Source organism: Phocoena phocoena, chromosome 1, assembly GCF_963924675.1.
Source record: "Phocoena phocoena chromosome 1, mPhoPho1.1, whole genome shotgun sequence".
Taxonomy (NCBI): domain Eukaryota; kingdom Metazoa; phylum Chordata; class Mammalia; order Artiodactyla; family Phocoenidae; genus Phocoena; species Phocoena phocoena.
This window is the reverse complement of record NC_089219.1, coordinates 8,446,624-8,458,667: the sequence shown is the minus strand read 5'-3', so window position 1 is coordinate 8,458,667 and position 12,044 is coordinate 8,446,624. Positions and strand designations below refer to the sequence as shown.

The following is a 12,044-nucleotide window of genomic DNA, read 5'->3' as shown; positions in this document are numbered from 1 at the left end:
CTTTAACTGTTTTTCTCCAGTTTTTGTACTTGTTCTTACTGTTCTCTGAGAGCGTTACATATTATAGCAGTATTGGTTCAGGAATTACTTTGAATCATGTTTTTCTTGGGTAGATAAATTGGAAATATCAATACTTTTGCCTAGGTATAGACTGATTTCCATGTTAAAAGCGATGCTATAATTTTTCACTTCTCAAACTGGCAGAAAAGAAGAGCATGGAACAGCAGCAGTTCACACTGTCAAAGGCGACGAATTTTCTGAAGGACAATTTGGCAAATCTATTTCACAAGTCTTAAAAGCATGCACAGTCTTTGACCTGGTAATTCCAATGCTAAGATTTTAATTTAGCTGTGAGGATGTTCCTAGCACTTGGAAATAACCTAAATATTTTATTTTCAAATTCAGAAGACAGTTGAATCAAATGTGGCATTTCCATGAGATGAAATACAACATTAAAAATAAGTGGCGGTATTATTGATAAATCAATCTGTAGTGTTTTTTTCCTTCTTACCACGAACGTGGAATACTTGGGCACATTTAAAAATAGATTACAGATCGTACAACAGCTAAGTACAGAACTTAAACACACAGTTAAGGGTTACTCTCCTAGTATTCAACAACAAAAAATTATTCTAATTATCACATACATCTTCTGAATTACTAAGTACTCAACATCTTTTTCCTAAGGACAGCATTTAAGCTCTGACTTAACCTTAAAAATCTCACTTCACTTAGTTGGCCATTCCTCCCTAAAAAGCTTTAGTACTTAACATTTAACAAACTTTTTCATTCTAGCCAAACAGTTACCATTATATGTAGAAATTCATTGTGAGTTTTGACTAACTTCTCTTGTGCATATGAAGTGCAACTTCTTGAGACTCACTTTTTAAAGGTAACTTTCCAGCATCTTTGTCACGTTAAAAAAAAAAACAAAAAAAAAAACAAACTGTTTTTCCAGTAAGACTCCAGACACTAAACTGTGGTGGCAACAAAAATTTTTATTCAACTGGTTCAAAAAATTTTTTAGAATGAATGCATTTAGATGATCAAATAGACTTTAAAAACAAATCTCTGCCAAATAGTTTACTTCTAAACTTCATTTTTTTTTCTTTAGGGTAGAATTAAATACCCATAGCTACGTAGTACCATAAACATGTTAACAGAAGGCTAGTCAACATTGAAAGCCTTCTAAGACTGGTAACTAGATTTACACAAGTGTAAATAAGGGATCAAAACCATGCCATTGACAAAGATAACTTACCCCTGGGCTCCTTGAAGGCTTGTCAGTTTAGTCTTTGGAGGTCCCCGAATACCATTTTAAGTGTTACCATGTTACTGCTGCTGAGTAACAGTGCAAGTGCTAAAATGCAAAATTCAGATGGTACAGGATTTGGAAATCATGCAATTTAGATGCAGAAAAAAAAAAATTAAAACAACGCAAGATCCTTTTACAGATGAAACTGAATAAAACAATGTGGCGACCATAAGTCTAAAGGACGACTTCATTTTTAAGTTTAAAACATGTAACTTGCAAAATGACAAACCTATTTATCATAATCTAATTAGATAAGGGCATCAAGTAAATTATTAGCACAAAAACTTACATTCTTCCATTAGAAAAGGAGCTCAACTCTCATAGAAGTTAGTTACATTTTAAGTACAACAGAGAATATATTATTGCTTTTACATACTTAACAATGCATCGTGAGAGTCTAATCTGAGTTTTATAAGCGATTTTATTTAACATTACTCTATTTCCCCACCTTTGGAAGACAAAGCCCATTTCACTTAACACTTCCACAGACAGACAACCCACCCTGCTAGTTCTTAAAGCTATCAGGCTTCCTAATGGATTTCAGGCACAAGATAATTTGTGGTTTCTTCTACTTTATCCCTATTGCAATTAATTCCACTTTTCAAATCCCCAACTAGAAAGGTGCTGACAGTCCCTTCAATTGATAGGCTTTGCTACAAAGCATTTTAAAATAATTAACATTGTTTTGCCCACTCCTCCAAATCAGAATATTTTTAGAAGGCATGATTTCCCAATGGAGATTTATAACAGGCCATGTAAATAGAACATCACCCAAATGCACAGAGGCACTAAGAAAAAGCTGGAGGGTACTGCTTACCATTTTAGGTGCGGTCACCCAGACTTATTAAAAACTAGATTTAAAAAGAAAAAAAAAACTTTTCACTTTGGACAATGCAAGAACAAATAGCAATTAAGTCTGGGTATCAGGTGTCAATGCATGACAGGTGATGAATCCATTTGACTTGAGACAACTTTTCAAATAAGTTTATTTGAAGCAAAATAAACTACTGCCAAGAAACTTTATGAAAGTTCCATCTCAAAAGGGTCAAAAAAGGGGAATTAACTGCTATGAATTCTTTGCATTCAGGGCTGCAAAACAAAGACACATATTATTTAAATCAGTTTTATTTAAGAATTTCCAACATTGACAACTCTTATAAAAAGCATCCAAGCACAGGACACAGAACTGCAGCAAACAGCATTCTTATGGGTAGCTAACAGACATTAGAACTTCCACCCTATTTTGAGACACCCCGAGCTCACTGGTGAACTCTGCTTCCAAGTACTCCTGCAAAGCACACCACAAGCTCAGTCCATGTTCTCAACCCATCAGCTTCAGTTCACATTACCACACTTACAGATCAATAACAGAAGAGAACACACACCATACAGCATTCACAGCAGTTGACAAAGGGGTAGGGGAAATACAAGTATCGTTTCACTTAACACATTCAGCTAACGTGGGTTATCTAAGAACAAAACTCACTTAAAGTCTTCCAACAGATGTGGATGTCCTTTGAATGCAAAAAACATTCGTACGTTATTTGCTATCATTGCTCTCTGCACACTCTCTCACCAAAGCCACAGGGATTGAGAGACACATCTCTCCAAGTTAAAAAATATCCATTATGCACCACCAAGTCTCTGCACGCGCTCTCTCCTTTTCTCGCTCATACTAGCCTTTCATGCCTCGGCACCACCATCAATCCCACACAAGGTTTCAAAAGTTCAAACAGCCTTCTGGTTCCATATCACAGCCTTGCGTTCATAGCGTTGATACGACTCCATGAAATAAAGAGTAGCGGATAAAAATGGGACACCCACCGTCAAAGACACAGCCTGTGCAGCGTGACGAATTCTTGAATGAGAAAGCATGAAGACAGAAGTATTCCTATGGCAGAATATTTACAGCACTACTTTCAATGAAGTGCTTCTTCCATAAACATTTGAAATGAGATGAACTGCAGAGATTAAATGAAGGCTTCATATTGTACTTTTGTATATGAAGGGAGACAAGTGTTAAAAAACAAAAACAAAAAACAAAAGAACCAAACACTGTGACACCATGATCTCCTAAAAGGAGATTTTCCTAAGGAAAAAATCCATATGGTGGGGTTCAAATTAAAACAAGGAGAAAAGAATGTAGTTCTAACCAATGGTTTCCATTTTGAACATGCAAAGAATTCACTTGACAAGTCCAGGGATAAAATATTACAGGAGAAACCTTTTGATATCAATTGTAGTGTGTTGGTTTACCAATCAGGCAAACAGCAGTTCACTTTCAAACACTCAATATTTCAACCCTTTATGTAACAAAACTTATAAAATTCCTTTAGCTCTTCCTCTTTTTCTAAAGAAAAATGTCAAAAATACTGCTGAATATACTCCACACTGAACAAACCAATTTTGAAAATTCTTAGTACATACGTATTTTACAATATACTTACCATGAGTTTAGAAAAATCTGAATTCCCACCAGTTTATACCAACTAATGATAACCCAATGTCTACATTCCCCAGCCAGAAGATTTAGAATCCATGCTTGAGCCAAAGCCTCCATTAAAACCACTGCCTGACCCTGCATTTGATGCTGATCCCCAACCAATTGCTGCACCTGAATTAGAACCACTATAAGAGTTATTTCCAGAACCAAAAGCCTGATTTGGCTCCCTCTGCATGTTGCCTTGGCTTTGGTTATTACCTGATGGGCCTGACTGGTTCTGCTGACTGGCTAACATGCCCATCATACCCCAGCTGCTCTGCAGAGCTGCCTGGGCTGCAGCCATCATTGCTGGATTAATGCTAAAAGCACCAAAGTTCATCCCTCCACCCATATTACTACCTTGATTGTTTCCCAAACCAGCTCCACCCCCTCTACTGTTACCAAATCCACCCTGATTCCCAAAGCCACCTGGATTACCACCAAATCTTCCACTTCTTTCTAACTGTCTATTGCTATTGTGTTTAGGTTCAGCATTGGATATATGTACGCTGATTCCTTTAATGATCAAGTCCTCTCCACAAAGAGACTGGGCAACCTACAAAAAAATAAGGGATGCAAATAAAGGAGATTAAACCACTGACTCATACATCAAAGTAGCAATAAAACTTAGACTTCAAGCCATCATCTAAACTGGAGAAAAAATAAGCAATGAACACTTATTTCATTTAAAACCATAAAATAGGCTTTAGCTTTAGTAATGGCAGCAGGGATTTTTTAGTTCTTTTTCAAAGGACATGTAACATCCCCACTTAAACCTCACATACTAAAAAAATATCTAAGGGGTTTATCACAAATGTTTAGGCCCATATACCCCACAGCGTACAAGGTCAGAGAGCTTAGCTAAGGGTGGCAATTAGCTGGAAGGGCAAAGTTCCACAGAAATTACCTAATTAGCTGGGACAAAATTATTAAGAGAAAATACCTGATCATCTGCAAACGTAACAAAGGCAAAAGCCCTGAACGGTTTGGGAATGAAGACATCTACCACTTCTCCGTACTGGCAAAAAAACTGCCGCAACTCATCAGCAGTCATGTCTTCCGTACAACGCCCAACAAACACCTTTCTGCTTCTCAAAGGCTCATCTGGGCTTTGCTGGTCAAATTGAAAGGAAGAAAACCATCAGAAATATTTTATGAGCAATGAAAACAGCATTATGGTAGAGGATGTAATACAACCTATCTGCCTTTTATATTAGGTGAGTCATTAAAAAGTAGGTACATTCTTATTTTTTGCATTAGCACTTCTTCTTGTAAGACTTCAATGAAGAATAAAGTTTTAAAGTTGATGAAAGTATACATATATGTTTTATCACCTTTACTGGACTTTATAATTGCTTTACAATGATGTGTTAGTTTCCACTTTATAACAAAGTGAATCAGCTATACATATACATATATCCCCATATCTCCTCCTTCTTGCATCTCCCTCACTCTCCCTATCCCACTCCTCTAGGTAGTCACAAAGCACCAAACTGATCTCCCTGTGCTATGCGGCTGCTTCCCACTAGCTATCTATTTTACCTTATATATGTCCATGCCACTCTCTCACTTCGTCCCAGCTTACCCTTCCTCCTCCCCATGTCCTCAAGTCCATCCTCTACGTCTACGTCTCTATTCTTGTCCTGCCCCTGGGTTCTTCAAAACCTTTCTTAGATTCCATATATATGTTAGCATACGGTTATTTTTTTCTCTTTCTGACTTACTTCTCTGTGTATGACAGACTCTAGGTCCATCCACCTCACTACAAATAACTCAATTTCATTTCTTTTTATGGCTGAGTAATATTCCAATGTATATATGTGCCACATATTCTTTATCCATTCATCTGTTGATGGACACTTAGGTTGCTTCCACGTCCTGGCTATTGTAAATGCGATGAACATTGTGGTACATGACTCTTTTTGAATTATGGTTTTCTCAGGGTATATGGCCAGTAGTGGGATTGCTGGGTGGTATGGTAGTTTTATCTTTAGCTTTTAAAGGAACCTCCATACCGTTCTCCACAGTGGCTGTATCAATTTACATTCCCACCAACAGTGCAAGAGGGTTCCCTTTTCTCCACACCCTCTCCAGCATTTATTGTTTGTAGATTTTTTGATGATGGCCACTCTGACTGATGTGAGGTGATGATACCTCATTGTAGTTTTGATTTGCATTTCTCTAACGATTAGGGATGTTGAGCATCCTTTCGTGTGTTTGTTGGCAATCTGTACATCTTCTTCGGAGATGTGTCTATTTAGGTCTTCTGCCCATTTTTGGATTGGGTTGCTTTTTTGATATTGAGCTGCATGAGCTGCTTATAAACTTTGGAGATTAATCCTTTGTCAGTTGCTTCATTTGCAAATATTTTCTCCCATTCTGAGGGTTGTCTTTTCGTCTTGTTTATGGTTTCCTTTGCTGTGCAAACGCTTTTAAGTTTCATTAGGTCCCATTTGTTCATTTTTGTTTTTATTTCCATTTCTCTAGGAGGTGGGTCAAAAAGGATCTTGCTGTGATTTATGTCACAGAGCGTTCTGCCTATGTTTTCCTCTAAGGGTTTTATAGTTTCTGGCCTTACATTTAGGTCTTTAATCCATTCTGAGTTTACTTTTGTGTATGGTATTAGGGAGTGTTCTAATTTCATTCTTTTACATGTAGCTGTCCAGTTTTCCCAGCACCACTTACTGAAGAGGCTGTCTTTTCTCCATTGTATATTCTTGCCTCCTTTGTCAAAGATAAGATGACCATAGGTGCGTGGGTTTAACTCTGGGCCTTCTACCCTGTTCCACTGATCTATATTTCTGTTTTTGTGCCAGTACCATACTGTCTTGATTACTGTAGCTTTGTAGTATAGTCTGAAGTCCGGGAGGCTGATTCCTCCAGCTCCGTTTTTCTTTCTCAGGATTGCTTTGGTTATTTGGGGTCTTTTGTGTTTCCATTCAAATTGTGAACTTTTTTGTTTTAGTTCTGTGAAAAATGCCATTGGCAGTTTGATAGGGATTGCGTTGAATCTGTAGATTGCCTTGGGTAGTACAGTCATTTTCACAGTGTTGACTGTTCCAATCCAAAAACATGGTATATCTCTCCATCTGTGTGTATCATCTTTAATTTCTTTCATCAGTGTCTTATACTTTGATGAAAGTATATTTGGATTAAGGAAAGTTGATGATTAAGAAATGTCTTGGCAAAGATGATAATGTTCCAAATAAGCAAGTCTTGCTTGCTTGGAATAAGTTAGGCTTTTTAAAAAGATTAACATATTCTAATTGTCTGTATTAACATGTAATTATGTAAAAAATTGTTAAATCACTAAAAATAACAACAGAAAAGGAAGAACAAAACGAAAAACGTTTTAGTTTGGAGGAGCAATGAACTAAATATTTCAAACAAACATATAAAATATTCAGCATGCATTAAGGTCCTGAGACTTTAACAAGGCAAAAGATTTCAAGAACACACCCTGCCACTACCTTTTCCAACTGTAACGTTTTATTTTACAGTGTCTTCTAAGTAAGTCTGTCAGCAAAAATGGCCAAAGCAGAGAAAAAAAAAGAGCAAAGTACCTTAGAATTTGGAAGCTTACAGTCACACCATCGTCCATCTATCATATGTCGCTGTGACATTACTTTCACCTGGGTTTCATATTCCGTAAAACGAACAAAGCCAAACCCTTTTGAATGACCAGTTTTAATATCTTTCTTGACCTAGAAAAAAATCATTTAAATTTACTAAAACCACACACACACACGTAACCAACTCAGAGTACATACGTGAAGGGAAATAGTATAAACCAAATTTCTTTTCAGCGCCCCTTACGTATGCACATAACAAATATTAAAAATATCATCGGGACTTCCCTGGTGGCGCAGTGGTTAAGAATCCGCCTGCCAATGCAGGGGACATGGGTTCGAGACCTGCTCCAGGAACATCCCACATGCCGCAGAGCAACTAAGCCCGTGTGCCACAACTACTGAGCCTGCATTCTAGAGCCCGCGAGCCACAACTACTGAGCCCATGTGCCACAACTACTGAAGCCAGTGCGCCCAGAGCCCATGCTCCGCAACAAGAGAAGCTACCGCAGTGAGAAGCCTGCGCCCCGCAACGAAGAGTAGGCCCCGCTTGCCGCAACTAGAGAAAGCCCACATGCAGCAAAGAAGACCCAATGCAGCCAAAAATAAATAAATAAATAAATTTATTTGGAGAAAAAAAAAGAAAGAAAACTTATTAAAAAAATATATCATCTGTTGAACATGAAAGCCAGCGTCACTAAAACAACAAGAATTCTGGGTGCTCATTCACTGAAAAACTGTTAAATGAAATCAAAGTTTACCTGAACCATAAGAACTTCTCCAAAGGTACTAAAATATTCTTTTAGATCCTGTTCAGTTGTTTTCCATGGGAGGCCCAACACTATTAAATCAGATGTTTTCTGGACTGCTCTTTTCACCTTCACTGCTGATGAAGCATCTGTTTCATCCATTTTTCTTTTGTTATCTAAACAAAATGAGCAGAAACCTTTCAGAACTTTCATTAAACACTTCGTAGAACACACACCCTCTTCTTCTAGAAATGAGAAGCAAAAACATTCTCAGAACAGTTAAGACGCTGGAAACTTTTGCCAAAGAGTGATGTTAGCTCTCACAGACAGAATAAGAATTGAATAAGTGGCTAAGGTGCTTTTCTGGAGCCAATCTAGGGATTCCAACCTCTGGTTCCATAATGTCTCAAGATTACAATTGTATGTTCTCCCCTCTAAAAAGGTGTATCAAAACAAAAGTTACTTCACTTTCACTTTAAAATACATTAAGGAAAAAAAACAGGTTGAATAACTGTGATACTATCTTTCTGCCTATTAAATATATTTGCGTGATTATTTTAAGGCCTATAACTTGAAGACTACTAAAAAATTAGCAACTTTTATCTCCAGCTGTGGATCTAAGGGTGATTTCAATTTTCTTTCTTTTTGTTTCATTTCTAAACTTTCAGCAATGAACTCACGTTACTTTTGTAATAAAAAAGAAACCTGGACTTCCCTGGTGGCGCAGTGGTTAAGAATCCGCCTGCCAATGCAGGGGACATGGGTTCAAGCCCTGGTCCGGGAAGATCCCATATGCCGTAGAGCAACTAAGCCCATGCACCACAACTACTGAGCCTGTGCTCTAGAGCCTGCGAGCCACAAGTACTGAAGCCCATGCGCCTCCAGCCCGTGCTCCACAACGAGAAGCCAACACAATGAGAAGTCCGCGCACCACAACGAAGAGTAGCCCCCGCTCACCATAACTAGAGAAAGCTCGCGCGCAGCAACAAAGACCCAATGCAGCCAAAAATAAATAAATATTTAAAAAAAAAAGGAAACCTAAGGTTATTTTTAAAAAATCAGTATTTGGAAGAGGAACTAAATGACATTCAGACATACAGACCATTTTTTGGAGTACTGTCAGGTTCACAGCAAAACTGAGGAAGGTAGAAACTTCCCATATACCCCCGCTCCCCACACCTGCAGAGCCCCCCCAGCATCAATATCCCCCACCAGGGTGGTATGTTTGTCACAACCATGAACCTACATCAACACATTACTATATAAATGACATTTTAAGTTTGGGTAAATATTAATCTACAGCCAACGGATCAAGAAACTACATACCAAAAAAAAAAAATCAAGTTGATACTATTAAGAATTTTCTTGATATATAAAAAAATTTCTTGATGCAACGTCTTAAATACTGACCAAATAATATGACTTTGTTGCAATATTACGTTACAATAAAAGTAACAGACACGGGCTTCCCTGGTGGCGCAGTGGTTGAGAGTCCGCCTGCCGATGCAGGGGACACGGGCTTGTGCCCCGGTCCCGGAAGATCCCACATGCCGCGGAGTGGCTGGGCCCATGAGTCATGGCCACTGGGCCTGTGCGTCCAGAGCCTGTGCTCCGCAACGGGGGAGGCCACAGCAGTGAGAGGCCCGCGTACCACCAAAAAAAAAAAAAAAAAAAAAAAAAAAAAGGAACAGATCTACCAACTAGCACACTCCTACTGCTAAAACGTACTCACTTCCTTCGCTCACTTCTACATCTTCATGCTTCCTTTTCGATTAAAAACATCATTGATAAGGGGCAGTGAGAATAAGACCAGAACCCAAAATTATAATTACGACTGCACTAATTCAAGATTTGGGCTACTGCAACTGATGTTCATTTAAGGAGGAAAAAAAAAGATGAGCTGGATGAATGATGTAAGCCTGCAAGGACAAAGACCAAACCAAAATACTGAGGCACTTCAGAAAAATCTGTTTACAACAGACCGATACACCTGCAAAGCGTTCTTAATTCCTTCAATTTCACATCAGCTCAGCAACGTTAGTCCAGATAACTGTTTAAACACACAGTCTTTAAAAAATGTCCTGTAACTTCCAATTTTCACTAATGTAAACTAGTGGTCTTTCAAACTTGTCTGACGGTAACGTTTAAAGAAATACTTGGGCTACAGGAGACGGTTCACCATGAAGAGGCCCTGACCTATTACTTAGAACGAGACACAAACCTATACTTTATACTTTAGCATCACTGCAAAACCAAATGACAACAAACCTTTGGGATAGTTGACAACATACACCAGGTTCCCCCAGCCAGCATCAGGGGCGTGCAGAATTCCTTCTACCAGACGGACACCTCTCATACATTGAGACACTGGATTCCTGTAGCGAAGCCCACATGCCCCTGGAAACTGGGCTGTAACTGTGGACAGCAGCACTGTCCCATCGTCTTCTGATGGTATTTCAATGGGCTCGTCATTCTCATCTTCGGTTACCCGAATATATTCGGACATCTTTGCTTGTCTTGCTTAAATGGAAAAGAGATACGAATGACCAACACTTGTGTCAAAGTAATTGTGTCAAAGTAATTATCCCAGCTAATACCACTACCATGTCATTGTTCTGCCAGAAAAATTCTCGGTGTTTGGATTCTTAAAGGTGTTGGTTATCCCTGAAAAATGAGGAGGTACAGGCAAGGATAGCTATTCCTATTAAAATGTAATGCCTTGCTAGTTCATTCATTCATTATTTGATGAGTGCCTACTATCCATCAGGTGCTGCAACTATTCACTGTGTGAAACCACAGTCCCAGCTGGCATGCTGGTTGCAAAGGGGGAGATAAGCAGGAGAAAGAAAGCAAACAAGTAATTATTTTATTACAATCGTGATTATGCTACTGGAAAGTAGTCTTGGGGACTGGGAAGAAACTAAACTGGTTGAGATGTGTGTGAGGGGAACGTCAAAGTGGATTTCCCTAAGAAAGCGATGCAGAAACTAAGTCTTTTGAGAACTAAATAGGAGCAGTGAGCGAGATGAAGAGAACAAGGGAAAAGTGCCTCCCTGTTCCAAATCTGGGGACTCTCCAAACTTGAGCCGCAATGACAGCGGCGACAGGTCCTTCGCGACGCGGACCGCCACCTCCCAGAAGCCAGTGCGTGACAACCGTGGGAGGAGTTTTCAAGCGCGGCCGGGGTGGAACCGCTGGGGCACCAGGCCTAAACGCTGTCCTGGCGCAAAGTACGAAGGCACAAAACAGTGCCCGTGCCCGGAAGCCAGGCCAAACCTCTGCCTCGGGCTGCACGGCTCCGCGGGCCCGGCGTCCCTGCTTCGGCGCCGGCAGCCACCCCGCGCCTGGCCCTAACGTCGCTCCCACGCGAGCCCGCTCGGGCAGAATGAAGCAGGCCCGGCCCCACGGCTCCTTTCCCGGGGCGGGGGCCGCCCCACTGCGGGAGCCGAAGCACACAGGGCGTCCTCAGTGAGAAGCGTCCGCGACTCACCCGCTAGGCCGCTGCTAGGAAGCCCGACAGAGAAACTGAAGCAGCGAGGAATCCAAGAGCAGCCCAGCGACCACTTCGCTCCCACAAAATGGCGCTAAGGCCGCCTCCTCCCCCCCTCCGGCCGTCGTCCTGTCCCACCGGTTTCCCGTCCAGAGGGGGAGGCCGCCGCACAGAGACACAACGACCCTTTCCTCAGAGAGTCAGAACGCCCTTCTCGGAGTCTGAGTATAGGGGGCGGACTTGAAGGCTAAAAGGGGACCAGAACCTGGGCCTGAAAAGCTAAAAATGGAAAACAATGTGGAGGCGTAGGCTTTTAGCTCCCCCCACGTAGCATAATAGATGGCTTCGCCCGACCAACCGCCGGCCCTGGGTCTCGGCCGGAGCTCGCGCACTTTTAAAGTGCGCGAGACTAGCTCAGGGGCCGAGCCGGGCCGGGCGG

The 12,044-nt window shown here is 40.5% G+C and overlaps 1 protein-coding gene across 1 annotated transcript; it reads right to left on the bottom strand.

The window, feature by feature from the left end:
* Positions 1 to 3,750: 3,750 nt before the first annotated feature.
* On the bottom strand, positions 3,751 to 11,631 carry TARDBP (TAR DNA binding protein). The gene is made up of 6 exons (XM_065883815.1): positions 11,606 to 11,631; positions 10,384 to 10,631; positions 8,128 to 8,291; positions 7,361 to 7,501; positions 4,741 to 4,911; positions 3,751 to 4,353 (listed from the first exon to the last, which is right to left on the bottom strand). Exons 2-6 carry the CDS (start codon positions 10,619 to 10,621, stop codon positions 3,823 to 3,825), a joined length of 1,245 nt encoding a protein of 414 aa, XP_065739887.1. The 5' UTR covers positions 10,622 to 10,631; positions 11,606 to 11,631; the 3' UTR covers positions 3,751 to 3,822.
* Positions 11,632 to 12,044: the final 413 nt, after the last annotated feature.